Source organism: Bufo gargarizans, chromosome 3 (assembly GCF_014858855.1).
Source record: "Bufo gargarizans isolate SCDJY-AF-19 chromosome 3, ASM1485885v1, whole genome shotgun sequence".
In the NCBI taxonomy this organism is placed as follows: Eukaryota; Metazoa; Chordata; class Amphibia; order Anura; family Bufonidae; genus Bufo; species Bufo gargarizans.
The window spans coordinates 364333533-364351703 of NC_058082.1; the positions used below are offsets into that span (position 1 = coordinate 364333533).

General features: G+C 46.1%; 1 protein-coding gene across 2 annotated transcripts in view; it reads left to right on the forward strand.

Moving 5' to 3' along the window:
* FGR (FGR proto-oncogene, Src family tyrosine kinase) overlaps positions 1 to 18171 on the forward strand; it is a 112260-nt gene that overhangs the window by 50829 nt on the left and 43260 nt on the right. For both annotated transcript variants that reach the window (XM_044288026.1, XM_044288025.1), the window contains 3 exons: positions 8737 to 8941; positions 9867 to 9963; positions 13175 to 13273. In XM_044288026.1, the coding sequence (XP_044143961.1) occupies positions 8740 to 8941; positions 9867 to 9963; positions 13175 to 13273 (398 nt within the window). In that variant the 5' untranslated portion in view covers positions 8737 to 8739. The remainder of the gene's footprint in view (positions 1 to 8736; positions 8942 to 9866; positions 9964 to 13174; positions 13274 to 18171) is intronic.

Here is an 18171-nt window from a genome sequence, read left to right on the forward strand (position 1 = left end):
TGAAACACAGACATCTTAGCTTCCTCACTTTTCTCTATTCCCAAATACTATCCTGAAGGAAAATGTGTGCCCCCATAGTAATAGTACTCCTCATAGTCCCACCAATAGTAATTCCCTTCTAGAATTCCCTCATTAGTAATACTGCCCCCTACAGTGCCCCCAACAGTGATAGTGCTCCCCAAGAGTGCCTCCATTAGTAGAAGAGCCCTCTGCTATTAATAATGTCCTTACAGAGCCCCTAGTAGAAATAAGTCCCCCCTATTGTTATCCCAGTGGTAATAAAGCTCTCTACAGACCCCTCACACTGAGTAATCTACCCCTTCACTTACCTCTTCTCATGTAGCAGACCTCACCACAGCTTCTTCCCAGGACTTCTCTTCACTGCTGAGCCGTCCTCTCTTGCACTGTTCACATGATGGTGACATCATCGCAGGTCCTTTTCAGCTACTGCATTTAGAACTGATTAGGCTACTTTCACACTAGCGTTCGGGCGGATCCGTTCTGAACGGATCTGCTCATAATAATGCAGACGGAGGCTCCGTTCAGAACGGATCCGTCTGCATTATATTAGCAAAAAAAAGCTAAGTGTGAAAATAGCCTGGGACGGATCCGTCCAGACTTTCAATGTAAAGTCAATGGGGGACGGATCCGCTTGAAGATTGAGCCACATTGTGGCATCTTCAAACGGATCCGTCCCCATTGACTTACATTGTAAGTCTGGACGGATCCGCACGGATCCGCACGCCTCCGCACGGCCAGGCGGACACCCGAACGCTGCAAGCAGCGTTCAGCTGTCCGCCTGTCCGTGCGGAGGCGAGCGGAGCGGAGGCTGAACGCCGCCAGACTGATGCAGTCTGAGCGGATCCGCTCCATTCAGACTGCATCAGGGCTGGACGGCTGCGTTCGGGTCCGCTCGTGAGCCCCTTCAAACGGAGCTCACGAGCGGACACCCGAACGCTAGTGTGAAAGCAGCCTTATATGGACTGTGATGTCATCCCAGGTCCTTCAGCTCTTGCAAGGCATTAGATTCAAATGTATTGCCGTCCTGAGGATGGCAATACAGTTGGATCTATCTGGCAGGCAGTACATTCAGGGCCTAGGACATAAGATCAGGGGCCCAGGCCCGAATGTTTTAAATGGTTTCTGTCATCAGAAAAATCGTTATGTATCTGGCTGACATTAGGGATGTGCTAATGTCAGCAGTACATAACTGTATGATTTTTAACTCCCTGCCTGCTGCCGTTCCTTCAAAGTCTCAAAGACTTTTATAATATGTTAATGAGCCTCAAGGTGCTACTGGGGCGTTGCTGCAGCACCTAGAGGCTACGTTTTCTCACCCTTTGGCACGCCCATGTCCAGTTGATTGACGTCCTAGTTCTCTTCAGTGCCCCGCAAATCCTGCGCCATCCCGTTTAGTATTCGGCGCAGGTGCAGTGAGTGAAGGACGCTCTCCTGCTGCCGGCTTCACTCACTGCCGCTGTGCCAAATACTAAACAGGACGTCGCAGGCGCGGGATTTTACGGGCACAGAGGAGAACTAGGACGTCAATCAACTGGACATGGGCGTGCCAAAGGGTGAGAAGATGGAGCCTCTAAGTGCTGCAGCAACACCTCAGTAGCACCTAGAGGCTCATTAGCATATTATAAAAGTCTTTATTTTGAGGGAATGGCGGCAGGCAGGGACTTAAAGATCATACAGTTATGTTTTGCTGACATTAGCAGATCTCTAATGTCAGCCAGATACATAATGATTTTTCTGATGACAGAAACCCTTTAACCTAGCAAAGCCCCTCGTAGACGGTGTCCGCTGCGGACAGTGAAATTAGCTAATTAGCTGTGCCACATCTCCAGTGTAAAGTGTGTGCATCCCAAAAATATCTGACATCCAGTGTACTTTTTCCGTAAACAGTGTCCGCTGCGGACAGTGACATTAGCTACGCCACATCTCCTGTGTAAAGTGTGCTCATCAAAAAAATATGTGTGACATACAGTGTACTTTTTTAATAGACGGTGTCCGCTTCTGACAGTGACATTACCAGGGGCACATCTCCAGTGTAACGTGTGCGGTAATTTTTTTTATCTGTGACATACAGTGTACTTTTTTGCGTAGACGCTGCGTACAGTGACATTACCGGTGGTACATCTCCTGTATAATGTTTCCTCATCCCAAATACCTGTGACATTCCCTGTAATTTTTCATTAGCCGCTGGTGACAGCATTGACATTATCTGCGGGATATCTCTCTATGTTTCCACATCCAAAATACCTTTTTACATTTGTTTGTGCATACACTTCCCGATCCTACACTACTGTATGTATGACAGACTTTCAATCATATATAACATTTAATATGAAGAAGGCAAGCAGTAAGGGACGGGGCGGTGGCCGTGATGCTGATAATGCATGCAGAGGCCGTGGCCCTTGGGTGCAAAGAAACTGTGCCTGCTGCTAGAGCACAAGAAAAACAATCATCCACGATACCTAGCTTCATGTCCTAGTTTGCAGGGCAGCGCAGGACACCACTCTTGAAGTCAGACCAGTGTGACCAGGTGGTTGGTTGGATTGCAGCAGATAATGCTTCCAGCCGGTTAGGCACGATTCTGTCTTCCACCAAGTCCAGTCTCAGTAGCCAAGAGTCTGCTCAACCCAAACCTCACCCTGATCCTCCTTCCTCCCACACTGGAGAGTCTGGGCAAAAAGTGATTCCACACTTGAGGACCTCTTTTCAGCTCCATTCGTTGATTTAGCCCTCTGACCAAGCACCCTTGAAGAGGGACAGTTCTTGTACCCTGATTCCCAAACTCTTGAGCATCCACAATTACAAGAAGATGACGGCGGGGAACAGCAATTACTGTTTATTAATGAGGTGGATGATGATGAGACACAGTTGCCAATAACTCAACGACAATTATTGCCTCAAGAGGTTGAAGAAGAGGATGAGACACAGTTGTCAATCACTGAGGTAGTGGTTAGGTCAACAAGTCAGGAGGGTGAGCAGAGTGAGGAAGCGGAAGAGGACGTGGTGGACAATGAAGTCACTGACCCAACCTGGGAAGGTGGAAAGCTGAGCGAGGACAGCAGTACAGAGGGGGAGCGATCTGCTGCATCGCAACAGGCTGGAAGAGGCAGTGGGGTGGCAAAAGGGAAAACTGTTCCCCGGAGCACCCCCTTGCGGAAATCTCACTTTCCAAGGGGTAGGTGTTCCGCAGTCTGGCGTTTTTTTTATGAAAGTGCTGACAACAAAAGAATTGTAATTTGCAACCTGTGCCATACAAAAATGAGCAGGGGAGTGAACACTAGCAACCTCACCACCACCAGCATGATCCGCCACATGGCATCAAAGCACCGTAATAGGTGGGCCGAACGCCTGGGTCCACAATCTGTGTCTGCGGGTCACACCACTGCCTCCTCTTCCCCTGTATTACATGCTGGCCAATCCCCTGTCGAAGGCGCAGGCCCGGATGCCTCCCGCCCTGCACCTGGACCCTTTCAAGCACCATTAGCGACCATTTCCATGTCCCAGCACAGCGTACAAATGTCCTTACCCCAGGCATTTGAACGCAAGCGCAAATACCCAGCCACCCACCCACAGGCCATAGCACTAAATGTGCAGCTTTCCAAATTACTGGCCCTGGAAATGTTGCCATTTAGGCTTGTGGACACTGAGGCTTCCGCAGCTTGATGTCGGCAGCAGTCCTGCATTACGCAGTCCCCAGCCAACACTATTTTTCAAGGTGTGCTGTGCCCGCCTTACACCAACGCAGTTACTGAGAAGGTCCACTTATCCACGGACACATGGACAAGTGCATTTGGCCAGGGACGCACACGGGGTGAATGTTGTAGAGGCCGGGAACGATTTGTACCCTGGGATGGCACAGGTGCTACCGACCCCAAGGATTGCGGGTCCTACATCGATCAGGGTTTCTGCCAGCACCTACGTTAGTGGCTCCAACCCCCCACTTCTCCTCCTCCGCTTCCTCATCCACTTCCACCTCCGATTTATCTGCGTGCAGCACCAGTCAGTCATCAGTCAATAGCTGGAAGCAGTGTAGCACTGCAGTGGGGAAGCGGCAACAGGCCGCGCTGAAGCTGATATGCTTAGAGGACAAACAGCACACCGCTGCAGAGCTGTGGCAGGGGATAAGAGACCAGACTGAGCTGTGGCTCTTGCCACTCAACCTAGAACCAGGCATAGGTGTGTCTGATAATGGCCGTAACTTGGTGGCGGCTTTGGAGTTCGGCAAGCTCATACATATCCCATGCCTAGCCCACGTCTTAAACTTAGTGGTTCAGCAGTTTCTCAAAACCTACCCCAATTTGCCTGAGCTATTGGTGAAGGTGCGCTGTGTGTGTGCACATTTTCACAAGTCATTGACAGCTTCAGCCGGTCTGTCAACGCTGCAGTAGTGCTTAAAATTGGCAGTTCACAAGCGAGAAGTGGGTATGGAAGTCTGACCTTTTGTGAGGTTTTAGAAACTTTAAGGAATCGACACAGATAGTGAGCGGCAATAACTCTATTATCAGCGTAACCATCCCACTTCTGTGTCTACTCAAACGCTCGCTGCTCACAATTAAGGACTACGCTTTTATGTGGAAGAGGTGGAAACGGGGGAAGACATTACACAGGGTGATAGCCAGGCCACCCTAAGTTCGTCTTCTCAGCATGAATTGGATGATGAAGAGGAGGAGGAGGAGCAGGAGACAGTTGCCTCCGCTACAGAGAGTACCCATGGAAGTTTAATTCCATCTCTACAGTGTGGTTGGGCAGAAGTGGAGGAAGAGGATGAGAAGATTGAGAGCGATCCTCCTGATTACGACAGTAAAGTCTTGCCTGTTGGTACTCTGGCACATATGGCTGATGTCATGTAAGGCTTCCTTTCTCGTGCCCCGCGCGTTATACGCATTTTAGACAACACGGATTACTGGTTGTTCACCCTTCTCGATCCCCGCTACAAAGCGAACTTCTCATCTCTCATTCCTCTGGTGGAGAAGACGAGCAAAACGGTGCAATACCAGAAGATCCTTGTTGAAAAATTGCTCACAAAATTTCCATCTGACAACGCTGGCGGCAGAGTCCGTAGTTCCTTGGCCAACCAAGGAGGGGAGACAGGGGGAAAACACAGCAGTTCCAATGGAGGCAGGACAACCCTCTCCAAAGCCTGGGACAGTTTTATGACACCCTGCCAGCACCCTCACCCTGATGCGTGGCTTAGTGTCACAAGGAGGGAAACATTTTGGAAGATGGTGAAGGAGTACATAACAGACCGTGTCAGCGTCCTTAATGATCCCTCAGTACCTTACATCTACTAAGCTGGACACGTGGCACAAACTGAGAGGTTCTAGCCTGCCCTGCCACCAGTGTTTTGTCTGAGCAGGTATTTAGTGCTGCTGGTGGCATTATAACAGTGTATCTGCCTGTCAACTGAAAATGCTGACAGATTGACTCTTATAGAAATGAACAAGGCCCGGATTGACCATGACTTCTCTACTCTACCAGAGAAAAGCAGCTGAACATAAAGGCACTTTAAATGTGGCTTTTATGGTGTATTGAATACACTGTATTCCCATGCACCCCTTCCACCACAAACAAGGGTATATGGTTGAATCTTCCTTTTCTCATCCTCCTCCTCCTCTTCCATCATATCAACATGCCTATTTGTCGCATATAATGCCCTCGCATATATGCCCATCACATATAATGTTTTACAGGGTCAGCTCAGCTGCAGGCCCTCGCATATAATGTTTTAGAGGGTCAGCTCACCAGCAGGCCCTCACCTACAATGTTTTACAGGGTCAGCTCAGCTGCAGGCCTTCGCATATAATTTTTTTGAGGGTCAGTTCACCAGCAGGCCCTCACCTACAATGTTTTACAGGGTCAGCTCACCAGCAGGCCCTCGCATATAACAGTTTACAGGGTCAGCTCACCAGCAGGCCTGCAACTAAAATCTTTTACAGGGTGTAGGAGTCCCACTACCTGAACAATTGTACCACAATGTGAATGAGGCCCTCTTTTATGTGATATACAGATGGTATCTTCCTTGTAATTTTTGGCAGCACCTGCACTTTATATACAAGTAAATATACAGGAAAGAATGTTTCCTAACAATTTTTCCTCTATAATCGATTTTATCTTCGGTTTTGTGCGTATTATTGTTAGTCTGTAAAAGTGGCGTACTACTCGGACAACATCGTTCCCAGCAGCGACCTGGGAGTACAATATGCATCCAAACATCCTCCCCGTGCTGTTCCCGAACCATTTCGGTGGCGTTTACATCAATTTCTGACCTTTTCTTATGAACCAGACACCCTCCCCTTTTTAGAGCAGGGGGTGCCTGGTTTAATGATCGGGTCCTCCCATTGACTTTCATTATACTCGGGTGCTTTGTAGAGCACACAAGCATCCCGATGTGCTCGGCCCGAGCACCCGAGAACTATGGTGCTCGATCAACACTAATCCTGACTGCACTACATGTTTGGATCTGTTCCTTTATTGGGGCTTTTATACAGTATAAATAATGAATCATAAATCAAAAACTAGAATGTACCCAAATGTACAGCTGAGCAAAATATTGTAGGCTGATTAGATAACTAAAAGGAGTGAAATCTACAAAACTTCCATTAACCCCTTTCTGGCACAGTCTATTTTGTGTCACTTTATGTGGTAATAGGTTGGTAATGCTTTTACTAAGGCTACTTTCACACTAGTGTTTTAGTTTTCCGGTATTCAGATCTGTCATAGAGGCTCAATACCGGAAAAAAATGCTTCAGTTTTGTCCCCATTCTTTGTCGATGGGGACAAAACTGAACTGAACGGAATGCTCCAAAATGCATTCTGTTCCGTTTAGTTGTGTCCCCAGACTAGAGAGCAAACCGCAACATGTTGTAGTTTGCTTTCTGTCCTGGCATGCGGAGCAAGACGGATTCAGCATGACCCCAATGCAAGTCAATGGGGACGGATCAGTTTTCTCTGCTACAATCTGCCACAATAGAAAATGGATCCGTCCTCCATTGACTTTCAATGGAGTTCATGACGGATCCGTCTTGGCAATGTTAAAGATAATACAACCGGATCCGTTCACAACGGATGCAGATGGTTGTATTATCAGTAACGGAAGCGTTTTTGCTGAACCCTGCCGGATCCAGTAAAAACGCTAGTGTAAAAGAGGCTTATCCAAGCGATTCTGAGACTGTTGATTGCAGTTTTAAGTATATAACATATAGCAAAAACAAAATATCTCGGGCATCGATATGAGAGTACACATATAACATGCATACTTTGCAATACACACAAACAGAACACCCTATCCATCTAATGCCCATTTTGAGAATACAAAAGAAAAATTTAAACAAAAAGACACTATAAGAGAAGAAAGGACAAGGCACACCACACAAGGAGTAGATGTGGGGACACATAGGACCCATATAAAATCATCCTAATAGATTTAAAAATGTCAAACAAAAGATCACCATGATTTCGTATGGTGGACCAAATGTGATACTGAGGAGAAGCTCTGCAATTGGTGCAGAGGAACCATAGATTACAGAAATCCTAGTATTCAGCCTTTTCAGCTGCTATCATGTCTTCCAGTCGCATAATTCTGTGCAGTGCCTCAGCCCAGTGCACAGGCGTGAGTCTGCATTGTTTTGATTTATTGCAGTCTGGAAATATGAAATGACTGCCTCAGAAATACATTTTCGTACACCCTATAGGCAATTATTAGGGCCAGTAATATACACTCCAATTTACTATGATCACACAGTACCATGAAGTCCAGGACTCAGTTTCTAAATCTTTAGGTGAACTGCTGTGTCTTCACGGGCAGACTGGGCATAGACCCTTCAGGAAACTTCCCAGTGGGTCAATGCCCAGGGGGCTGCCTGAGCTCCCCACATAGCCACCAGCCAAGTAATGACCTGACGCTCATAGAGCTGGGAAAATCAAGTACCTATGTACCTGGAAGGCAGCATCAGATGCCCTCTTGACTCCTGAAATCAACGTATTGCCATCTTGAAGCAACTGGAGTAGAGGACAGAACGTTGTGCTGGCCACCACAGATGGGCATTTTCTGGGGAGGTATTTAATGCTGCTGGAGCATTATTTTATGCTGCACTGTTGTATTTAGTTCTGCTTGGGAAGTATATTGTGCTGCATTGTGGTATTTGGCTCTGCTGGGGTGGTATTTTGTGCCACAAAAATTGTATTGCTGGACCCGCCTACTTGTGCTGTCCCCACCTACTTTTGTTGGCTCTGCCTTCTATCAGTTTAGACCTGCCTACAACATGTGGACTTTAAGTTCCCAGTACAGTGTCTTTATATTATAACTAGGGATGAGCGAAACCCTGTATATTGTCGCGTAAAACTTCGTTATAATACTGTACGTAGCAGGAGCTCCGTACAGTATTAGAAGTATTGGCTCCTATGAGCCGAAGTTATTGCTTTGCAATAACTTCATAAATTAATTAAGTGGTACCTTGGAACCGAACCCGAGTTCGGGAAATGGTTCTTTACAGTTCAAATTAATTTATGAAGTTTTTGTGCAAAGTCTTGTGAGACTTCATAAAGCAATAACTTCGGCTCATCGGAGCCAATACATTCTAATACTGTACTGAGCTCCTGCTCCGTACAGTATTAGAATGAAGTTTTATGCGAATCGATTTGCTCATCCCTAATTATAACCTGCCTGAACCTGCCCTCTGTGGGGTCCCAAAGGATGGTTAATGACTGTAGTCTCTACAGGTAATGGGCTGTGCACAGTGCAAAAAGAAGGAAGAAAAAGCAGTGGATGTAAGTGTGGAGAGCTTCTCCAGTCCACGCTATTTCCCGGATCCTACAACAGTACGCAACCAAGACATTAGCATTTCTACTATCAACTCAATATGTGTAGTCGGAGGACCTTTCTTGGGTGGAGGACAGAGAGGCATGGGTGTCACTGGATCTTCAGGTAAGGTGAAAATGAGAGTTAGCTTTAACTAAAAGCATTGCACAAGGAACCTTTAACAGCAAATGCGACATGGAGGCTCATTATAGCATATGCTTCAAATGTCTTATAGGTGGGCACCACACTTTTATGGAAAATAGCATTTCCACGACCTCAGTTGTGCCATAGAAGCAGAGGAGAACTGCTCCTTTGTCTCTCTTGTAGTCTATAGGCGTTGCAAAACAATAATATCCTACTGTATGTTAAGTTACCCTTTACCTATCATGTTAAATGAAATAGCCAAAACATTAAAGAAAAAGCTCAGCTGACCAATAGTTTAGCTCTCAAACTGAATCTGTCACCTGGGAATTCACTGTTACACCAGGCACAATACCTTGCAGTGCTAGCTCAGCTGTATCTAATGACGCCTTTCACTTAGTGATTTGTTTTTCTTTCTAAAGGAAAAGTACTTTTGATCTATGTGGAAATCAAGCATTTAAGTGCAGCGAGGGTGGGCCCAGGTCTCTGTGCACCCTTTCTTCTCCTGCTCTCTGTGCCAGCCCCTCCCTCTCCTTCCTTATACACAGGGTTATGGTCCTACACGATCATTTTGTCTTATGTTGTCAATCAAAAAGAGGGAGAGGTTGGTAGAGGAAGCAGGAGGGGAAAGGGTGCACAGAGAGGCTTGGGTCTACCCTCACTGCACTTAACTGCTCACTTGCATAGGAACTAAAAATACTTATTTTTCCAGAATGAAGAACAGCTCACTAAGTGAAAGGTATTACAATCAGCTGAGCTAGTCCTTCTGCATTGTGCATGGTTTACCAGTCAATTTTTGCTGTTGTTGTTTTGAATTATGGCAATGATCCTGCTTTACTTGCTCTGGAACTACAACCCTTATATTCTCTTTTCCCTCCTAGAGTAACCTCTGTTCTCTCCCTTTTCTTAGGAGCAACAACCTTCATTGCCCTGTATGATTATGAGGCTCGGACAGAAGATGACCTAACTTTTGTGAAGGGAGATAAATTCCACATTTTAAACAGCTCGTATGTAAAGAAAACAACTAGTAGTAAAATAACTTTGGATGTTTGTACATCACTGTAGCACTCTTAGGCCTCATGCACATGACCGTTTTTTTTTAAGGTCCGCAAAAACGGGGTCCGTAGGTCCATGATCCGTGACAGTTTTTTCTTCCGTGGGTCTTCCTTGATTTTTGGAGGGTCCACGGACATGAAAAAAAAGTCGTTTTGTTGTCCGCCTGGCCGTCCGGAGCCAAACGTATCCGTCCTGAATTTTAATGCAAGTCAATGGGGACGGATCCGTTTGACGTTGACACAATATGGTGCAATTGCAAACGGATCCGTCCCCATTGACTTTCAATGTAACTTTGGATGTTTGTACATCACTGTAGCACTCTTAGGCCTCATGCACATGACCGTTTTTTTAAGGTCCGCAAAAACGGGGTCCGTAGGTCCATGATCCGTGACAGTTTTTTCTTCCGTGGGTCTTCCTTGATTTTTGGAGGGTCCACGGACATGAAAAAAAAGTCGTTTTGGTGTCCGCCTGGCCGTCCGGAGCCAAACGTATCCGTCCTGAATTTTAATGCAAGTCAATGGGGACGGATCCGTTTGACGTTGACACAATATGGTGCAATTGCAAACGGATCCGTCCCCATTGACTTTCAATGTAAAGTCAGGAGTCCCTTTTATACCATCGGATTGGAGTTTTCTCCAATCCGATGGTATATTTTAACTTGAAGCGTCCCCATCACCGTGGGAACGCCTCTATGTTAGAATATGCCATCGGATTTGAGTTACATCGCGAAAACTCATATCCGACAGTATATTCTAACACAGAGGCGTTCCCATGGTGATGGGGACGCTTCTAGTTAGAATATACTACGAACTGTGTACATGACTGCCCCCTGCTGCCTGGCAGCACCCGATCTCTTACAGGGGGCCGTGATCAGCACAATTAACCCCTCAGGTGCGGCACCTGAAGGGGTTAATTGTGCGTATCATATCCCCCTGTAAGAGATCAGGGGCTGCCAGGCAGCAGGGGGCAGTCATGTACACAGTTCTCAGTATACTCTAACTAGAAGTGTCCCCATCACCAGGGGGACGCCTCTGTGTTAGAATATACTGTTGGATCTGAGTTTTCACGAAGTGAAAACTCAGCTCTGAAAAAGCTTTTATGCAGACGGATCTTCGGATCCCTCTGTTTGAAAGTAACCTACGACCACGGATCACAGACACGGATGCCAATCTTGTGTGCAGCCGTGTTTTTTCACAGACCCAATGACTTGAATGGGTCCGTGAACCGTTGTCCGTCCAAAAAATAGGACAGGTCATATTTTTTTGACAGACAGGATACACAGATCACGGAGGCGGATGACAAACGGTGCATTTTCCGAGTTTTCAATGGACCCATTGAAAGTCAATGGATCCGCAGAAAATTACGAAAAATGGAACAACGGCCACGGGTGCACACAACGGTCGCGTGCATGAGGCCTTAAGTTGGGCTGAAAACTTCCCATTTCACATATATTACCATGCCCAAAAATGTTGTAGAAAAGTTGCAAATGTTGTTGCAAGTGCCATTTTGTGACAAAATTTGCACCTCTTAATAAATGTGTAAGTTCTTCCGCTGGTCAATCTATGGAATCTATGGATGCATGGATGTGCAGGGTCCTCTAGAGCAGTATTCCTCAACTCCGGTCCTCAGGGACCACCTACCGTTCATGATTTGAGAAGATCCCACAAAATGAATACCTGTGGTAAGTCCTGGTGCATGGACACTAATTATATCACCTGCTGAATACTAAGAAAATCCTGAAAACATGACCGGAAGATGGGCCCTGAGGACTGGAGCTGAAGAACACCGCTCTAGAGTGTAACAATTATTTTTATTTGCTAATAGAAGAAGGTTCTGAACAGCTGAACCCCCTCAATTAAAATGGAGATCATCCATGAGCAGGATATTTACCCCTGTGCTCTCTGCAGGATTTCTAGAACACTGCTCGTGTCAGGATCATGCAGAAAGTGCTGCAGTTTCACAAACAGTGGGGCCAACTATACTTCTTGGTTACTTTTAGTATTAATTTATAGGTTTAGTGTAACGTAAAGGCCATGACAACTCTACTGAACTGAGCTTGGACAATCATAGAGCCCCATGGTTGATGTAAGTTCCCTTGGTGTCACAATATATTTAAAAGGCTTGCCTAAACACTTTGGTTATGATTTATCAATGTTTATACACCACAAAAGTGGGATAACAAAGTCTCAGATTATGGCCTTCTCATATTTGAGCTACAATTTGCAGGTCCTCACCACATTTTAAAAGTGACGAGAAAAAGGGTGAGCAGAGGGGCGAGGCCTCTGCGGTCCACCAGATTTACTATAATTTACACCAAGAGCTGGAGTAAATTGAAGATTCTAGTTAGCATAGATTTCAGTTTATGGCTCATGTAAACCCAGAAGATGCACCAAATTTGTTAAAAGGCCTGTGACTCTTAATAAATTTGGCATATCTTACTCCACCATACAATTTACTAAGGCTGGTGTAGAAAACAGCAGCCTTAGTAAATATCCCCATTTATTGCTATTTCCATTGTTTTGCTCAGTCGTAGGAGCAGCACAACGAAGATGATGGCAGTGCCCTATCCATAACATGAAAACCAAAGGAATCGAACTCCATTAAAGCAGCCATCAGGTTTCCATCATAGTAACCATCATTTTACCACCATTTTGTCTTGCCATTTCAACAGAATATGTGATGGAGGTTCGGGTAGGAGCCTCCAATGTACAATGTTGTAGATGTGAACAAAGCCTAATTTAAGCGGTCATGCACACGCCGTAAGTGTTTTCAAAACACGGATACCGGCCGAGTGCAAGTGGCTATTTTTTTTAACTCCTGTGGAAATGTCCTTTGCGGAATAGGACATGTTTTATTTTTGTTGCGTGGCTGCGGCTGCAAAATGGACTTGTGGATGCAGACAACACATGGGTGTGCTGTCCGCATCTTTTGTGGCCCCACTGAGATGAATAGGTTTGCAAAAAAACGCGGATCGGAGGTGGACTGAAACTATGGCTGTGTGCATAAACCCTAAAAACTAACGTTCTGCAAAATGTAATAATTCATAATTTGAACATCACAAGTTTCTGCTTTAAGCATCTTGTGTATCTTTTGTGTATATGTATCACATTAGTACAATAAAGCTGGTTGTTTTCCTTACTGTATATCTTTCTGTCTCTACAGTGAGGGTGACTGGTGGGAAGCTCGATCACTGCGTTCAGGAAAAACAGGATACATCCCTAGTAACTATGTAGCTGCTATAGATTCGATCCAAGCAGAAGAGTGAGTACAGAAGTTCATGTTGAATAACACTCAGTCCACATTTAATAATAGTAAAAATAATAGTAAAAATAACAGCTCTCCAGAAATGCAGTTGCTCTTACAATTCAATTATCTTTACATCACAGTAATCTAGCATGCCAATAAATACCGTACAGGCATGTGAACAACATAGACTAACAAAGATTAAGCGACCAAGGACTTTAGTGAATGTATGTATCACTATTTTATCTTTTTAAGGGTTCATGCACACAGGCGTAATAGCTCAGTGCCCATGCTGCGGACTGCAAATAGCAGTCCGCAATGCACAGGCACTGGCCATGTGCACTCTGTTTATGGATGCTGACCCATTGACTTGAATGGGTCCGCGATCCGGAAGATATGGACAAAGATAGAACATGTTCTATCTTTTTGCGGTGCAGAGGCACAGACCAGAAAGCCCATGGAAGTGTTCGTGGTGCTTCTGTAGGCTTCCGATCTGTGCCTCCGCTCCGCAAAAGATAGGTGACGTCTTGTCTTCAGTCGTATCTAGCGGATTGCGTACCCATTCAAGTCAATGGGTCCCCATCCGCACCAAGGAGTGCACATGGCCAGTGTGTATATTGCGGACTGGCCATTTACAGTACGCAATACTGGCACTGATCCATAACCTCTTGTGCATGAGCCCTAAAGCAGTAGATTCTAAGGGGCTATTCCCATGAGAGTATTCCAGATGTATTATCCATCCATCATGGATCTTTATGATGTTTCGAGTTTGGTTCAGTTAAACCAACAATCAAGCCTTATTTTTAACACCAAAATACTGGTGCGAAGGTGCTGATAAATGTCTCCCTTTGTTTTGACCTTAATGTAAATGTTATAATCTACATAGTGAGACCTAGAACCATGGCTATAGCGGTGGCAGTTGCAACCAGGTTTCCAAGCCAGGGGGCCCCAGAGGTCCCCATACACCAATAATGCCGATTCTCCACTTGAAGATCAGGCAGAGTGCTTCTGATTAGTTTTGGTCAATGATTGGGAGAATGCTGCAGTGGTACATTTACATCATCCTCTCTATCTCCTATCTACACCGATCTCTATAATCAGTGCAGGGAGGAAACAGCAAGTTACAGACAGGGCAACGCTGAAGCCTGGAGAAGTGAGTAACTAGAGTTGAGCGAACACCTGGATGTTCGGGTTCGAGAAGTTCGGCCGAACTTCCCGAAAATGTTCGGGTTCGGGATCCGAACCCGATCCGAACTTCGTCCCGAACCCGAACCCCATTGAAGTCAATGGGGACCCGAACTTTTCGGCACTAAAAAGGCTGTAAAACAGCCCAGGAAAGGGCTAGAGGGCTGCAAAAGGCAGCAACATGTAGGTAAATCCCCTGCAAACAAATGTGGATAGGGAAATGAATTAAAATAAAAATTAAATAAATAAAAATTAACCAAAATCAATTGGAGAGATGTCCCATAGCAGAGAATCTGGCTTCCCGTCACCCACCACTGGAACAGTCCATTCTCAGATATTTAGGCCCCGGAACCCAGGCAGAGGAGAGAGGTCCCGTAACAGAGAATCTGGCTTCATGTCAGCAGAGAATTAGTCTGCATGTCATAGCAGAGAATGAGGCTTCACGTCAGCCACCACTGCAACAGTCCATTGGCATATATTTAGGCCCAGCACCCAGGCAGAGGAGAGAGGTCCCGTAACAGACAATCTGGCTTCATGTCAGCAGAGAATCAGTCTTCATGTCATAGCAGAGAATCAGGCTTCACGTCACCCACCACTGTAAGAGTCCATTTTCATAAATTTAGGCCCAGCACCCAGGCAGAGGAGAGAGGTCCCGTAACAGAGGATCTGGCTTCATGTCAGCAGAGAATTAGTCTGCATGTCATAGCAGAGAATGAGGCTTCACGTCAGCCACCACTGCAACAGTCCATTGGCATATATTTAGGCCCAGCACACAGGCAGAGGAGAGAGGTCCCGTAACAGACAATCTGGCTTCATGTCAGCAGAGAATCAGTCTGCATGTCATAGCAGAGAATCAGGCTTCACGTCACCCACCACTGCAACAGTCCATTGTCATAAATTTAGGCCCAGCACCCAGGCAGAGGAGAGAGGTCCCGTAACAGACAATCTGGCTTCATGTCAGCAGAGAATTAGTCTGCATGTCATAGCAGAGAATGAGGCTTCACGTCACCCACCACTGTAAGAGTCCATTTTCATAAGTTTAGGCCCAGCACCCAGGCAGAGGAGAGAGGTCCCGTAACAGACAATCTGGCTTCATGTCAGCAGAGAATCAGTCTTCATGTCATAGCAGAGAATCAGGCTTCACGTCAGCCACCACTGTAAGAGTCCATTTTCATAAGTTTAGGCCCAGCACCCAGGCAGAGGAGAGAGGTCCCGTAACAGACAATCTGGCTTCATGTCAGCAGAGAATCAGTCTTCATGTCATAGCAGAGAATCAGGCTTCACGTCACCCACCACTGTAAGAGTCCATTTTCATAAATTTAGGCCCAGCACCCAGGCAGAGGAGAGAGGTCCCGTAACAGAGGATCTGGCTTCATGTCAGCAGAGAATTAGTCTGCATGTCATAGCAGAGAATGAGGCTTCACGTCAGCCACCACTGCAACAGTCCATTGGCATATATTTAGGCCCAGCACACAGGCAGAGGAGAGAGGTCCCGTAACAGACAATCTGGCTTCATGTCAGCAGAGAATCAGTCTGCATGTCATAGCAGAGAATCAGGCTTCACGTCACCCACCACTGCAACAGTCCATTGTCATAAATTTAGGCCCAGCACCCAGGCAGAGGAGAGAGGTCCCGTAACAGACAATCTGGCTTCATGTCAGCAGAGAATTAGTCTGCATGTCATAGCAGAGAATGAGGCTTCACGTCACCCACCACTGTAAGAGTCCATTTTCATAAGTTTAGGCCCAGCACCCAGGCAGAGGAGAGAGGTCCCGTAACAGACATTCTGGCTTCATGTCAGCAGAGAATCAGTCTTCATGTCATAGCAGAGAATCAGGCTTCACGTCAGCCACCACTGTAAGAGTCCATTTTCATAAGTTTAGGCCCAGCACCCAGGCAGAGGAGAGAGGTCCCGTAACAGACAATCTGGCTTCATGTCAGCAGAGAATTAGTCTGCATGTCATAGCAGAGAATGAGGCTTCACGTCAGCCACCACTGCAACAGTCCATTGGCATATATTTAGGCCCAGCACACAGGCAGAGGAGAGAGGTCCCGTAACAGACAATCTGGCTTCATGTCAGTAGAGAATCAGTCTGCATGTCATAGCAGAGAATCAGGCTTCACGTCACCCACCACTGCAACAGTCCATTGTCATAAATTTAGGCCCAGCACCCAGGCAGAGGAGAGAGGTCCCGTAACAGACAATCTGGCTTCATGTCAGCAGAGAATTAGTCTGCATGTCATAGCAGAGAATGAGGCTTCACGTCACCCACCACTGTAAGAGTCCATTTTCATAAGTTTAGGCCCAGCACCCAGGCAGAGGAGAGAGGTCCCGTAACAGAGGATCTGACTTCATGTCAGCAGAGAATTAGTCTGCATGTCATAGCAGAGAATGAGGCTTCACGTCAGCCACCACTGCAACAGTCCATTGGCATATATTTAGGCCCAGCACCCAGGCAGAGGAGAGAGGTCCCGTAACAGACAATCTGGCTTCATGTCAGCAGAGAATCAGTCTTCATATCATAGCAGAGAATCAGGCTTCACGTCACCCACCACTGTAAGAGTCCATTTTCATAAATTTAGGCCCAGCACCCAGGCAGAGGAGAGAGGTCCCGTAACAGAGGATCTGGCTTCATGTCAGCAGAGAATCATTCTGCATGTCATAGCAGAGAATCAGGCTTCACGTCACCCAACATTGGAACAGTCCATTGGCATATATTTAGGCCCCGGCACCCAGACAGAGGAGAGGTTCATTCAACTTTGGGTTGAATGAACTAAATAACTTTCCCAGCCACAACAGGACAGCGGTAACGAGAGATTTAGCGGGATATAAATTTGAGGCCTAGTATTTAGGTGCTGGGTGACCGGTATGGATTTACTAACAGAATTGGACTTGGAAATGCACAGTAGCGTGTGTGTGAAGTTATTTTGAATGACCCTATGTGCACCTTGAATATTATATACCCTTTTAGGGATAGATTTCAAATAGCTCTGATATAGCAGAAACCACTAAATTATGAAATTGCTAAATTGGGAATTGTATTTCAACCCTGAACAAAAAATGTGCTTTGACGGACACTAAATAACTTGCCCAGCCACAACAGTACAGCGGTAACGACAGATTTAGCGGGATATAAATATGAGGCCTAGTATTTAGGCGCTGGGTGACCGGTATGGATTTAGTGACAGAATTAGACTGGGATATGGCCAAAAAATAACCACACTATTGCTGGTTAAATGCACTTGGTGACGGGCGCAGCTTGCCCCTGATGTAGTATATGGCCAAAAAATGAACAGACTATTGCTGGTTAAATGCACTTGGTGACGGGCGCAGCTTGCCCCTGATTTAGTATATGGCCAAAAAATGAACAGACTATTGCTGGTTAAATGCACTTGGTGTGATAGCTTGACCAACCACACTACTGAGGGTTAAATGCACTTGGTGACGGGCGCAGCTTGCCCCTGATGTAGTATATGGCCAAAAAATAAACAGACTATTGCTGGTTAAATGCACTTGGTGTGACAGCTTCACCCTGATGTAGGCTTTAGCCAAAAAACAACCACACCATTGAGGGTTAAATGCACTTGGTGACAGGCGCAGCTTGCCCCTGATGTAGTATATGGCCAAAAAATAAACAGACTATTGCTGGTTAAATGCACTTGGTGTGACAGCTTCACCCTTATGTAGGCTTTAGCCAAAAAACAACCACACCATTGAGGGTTAAATGCAC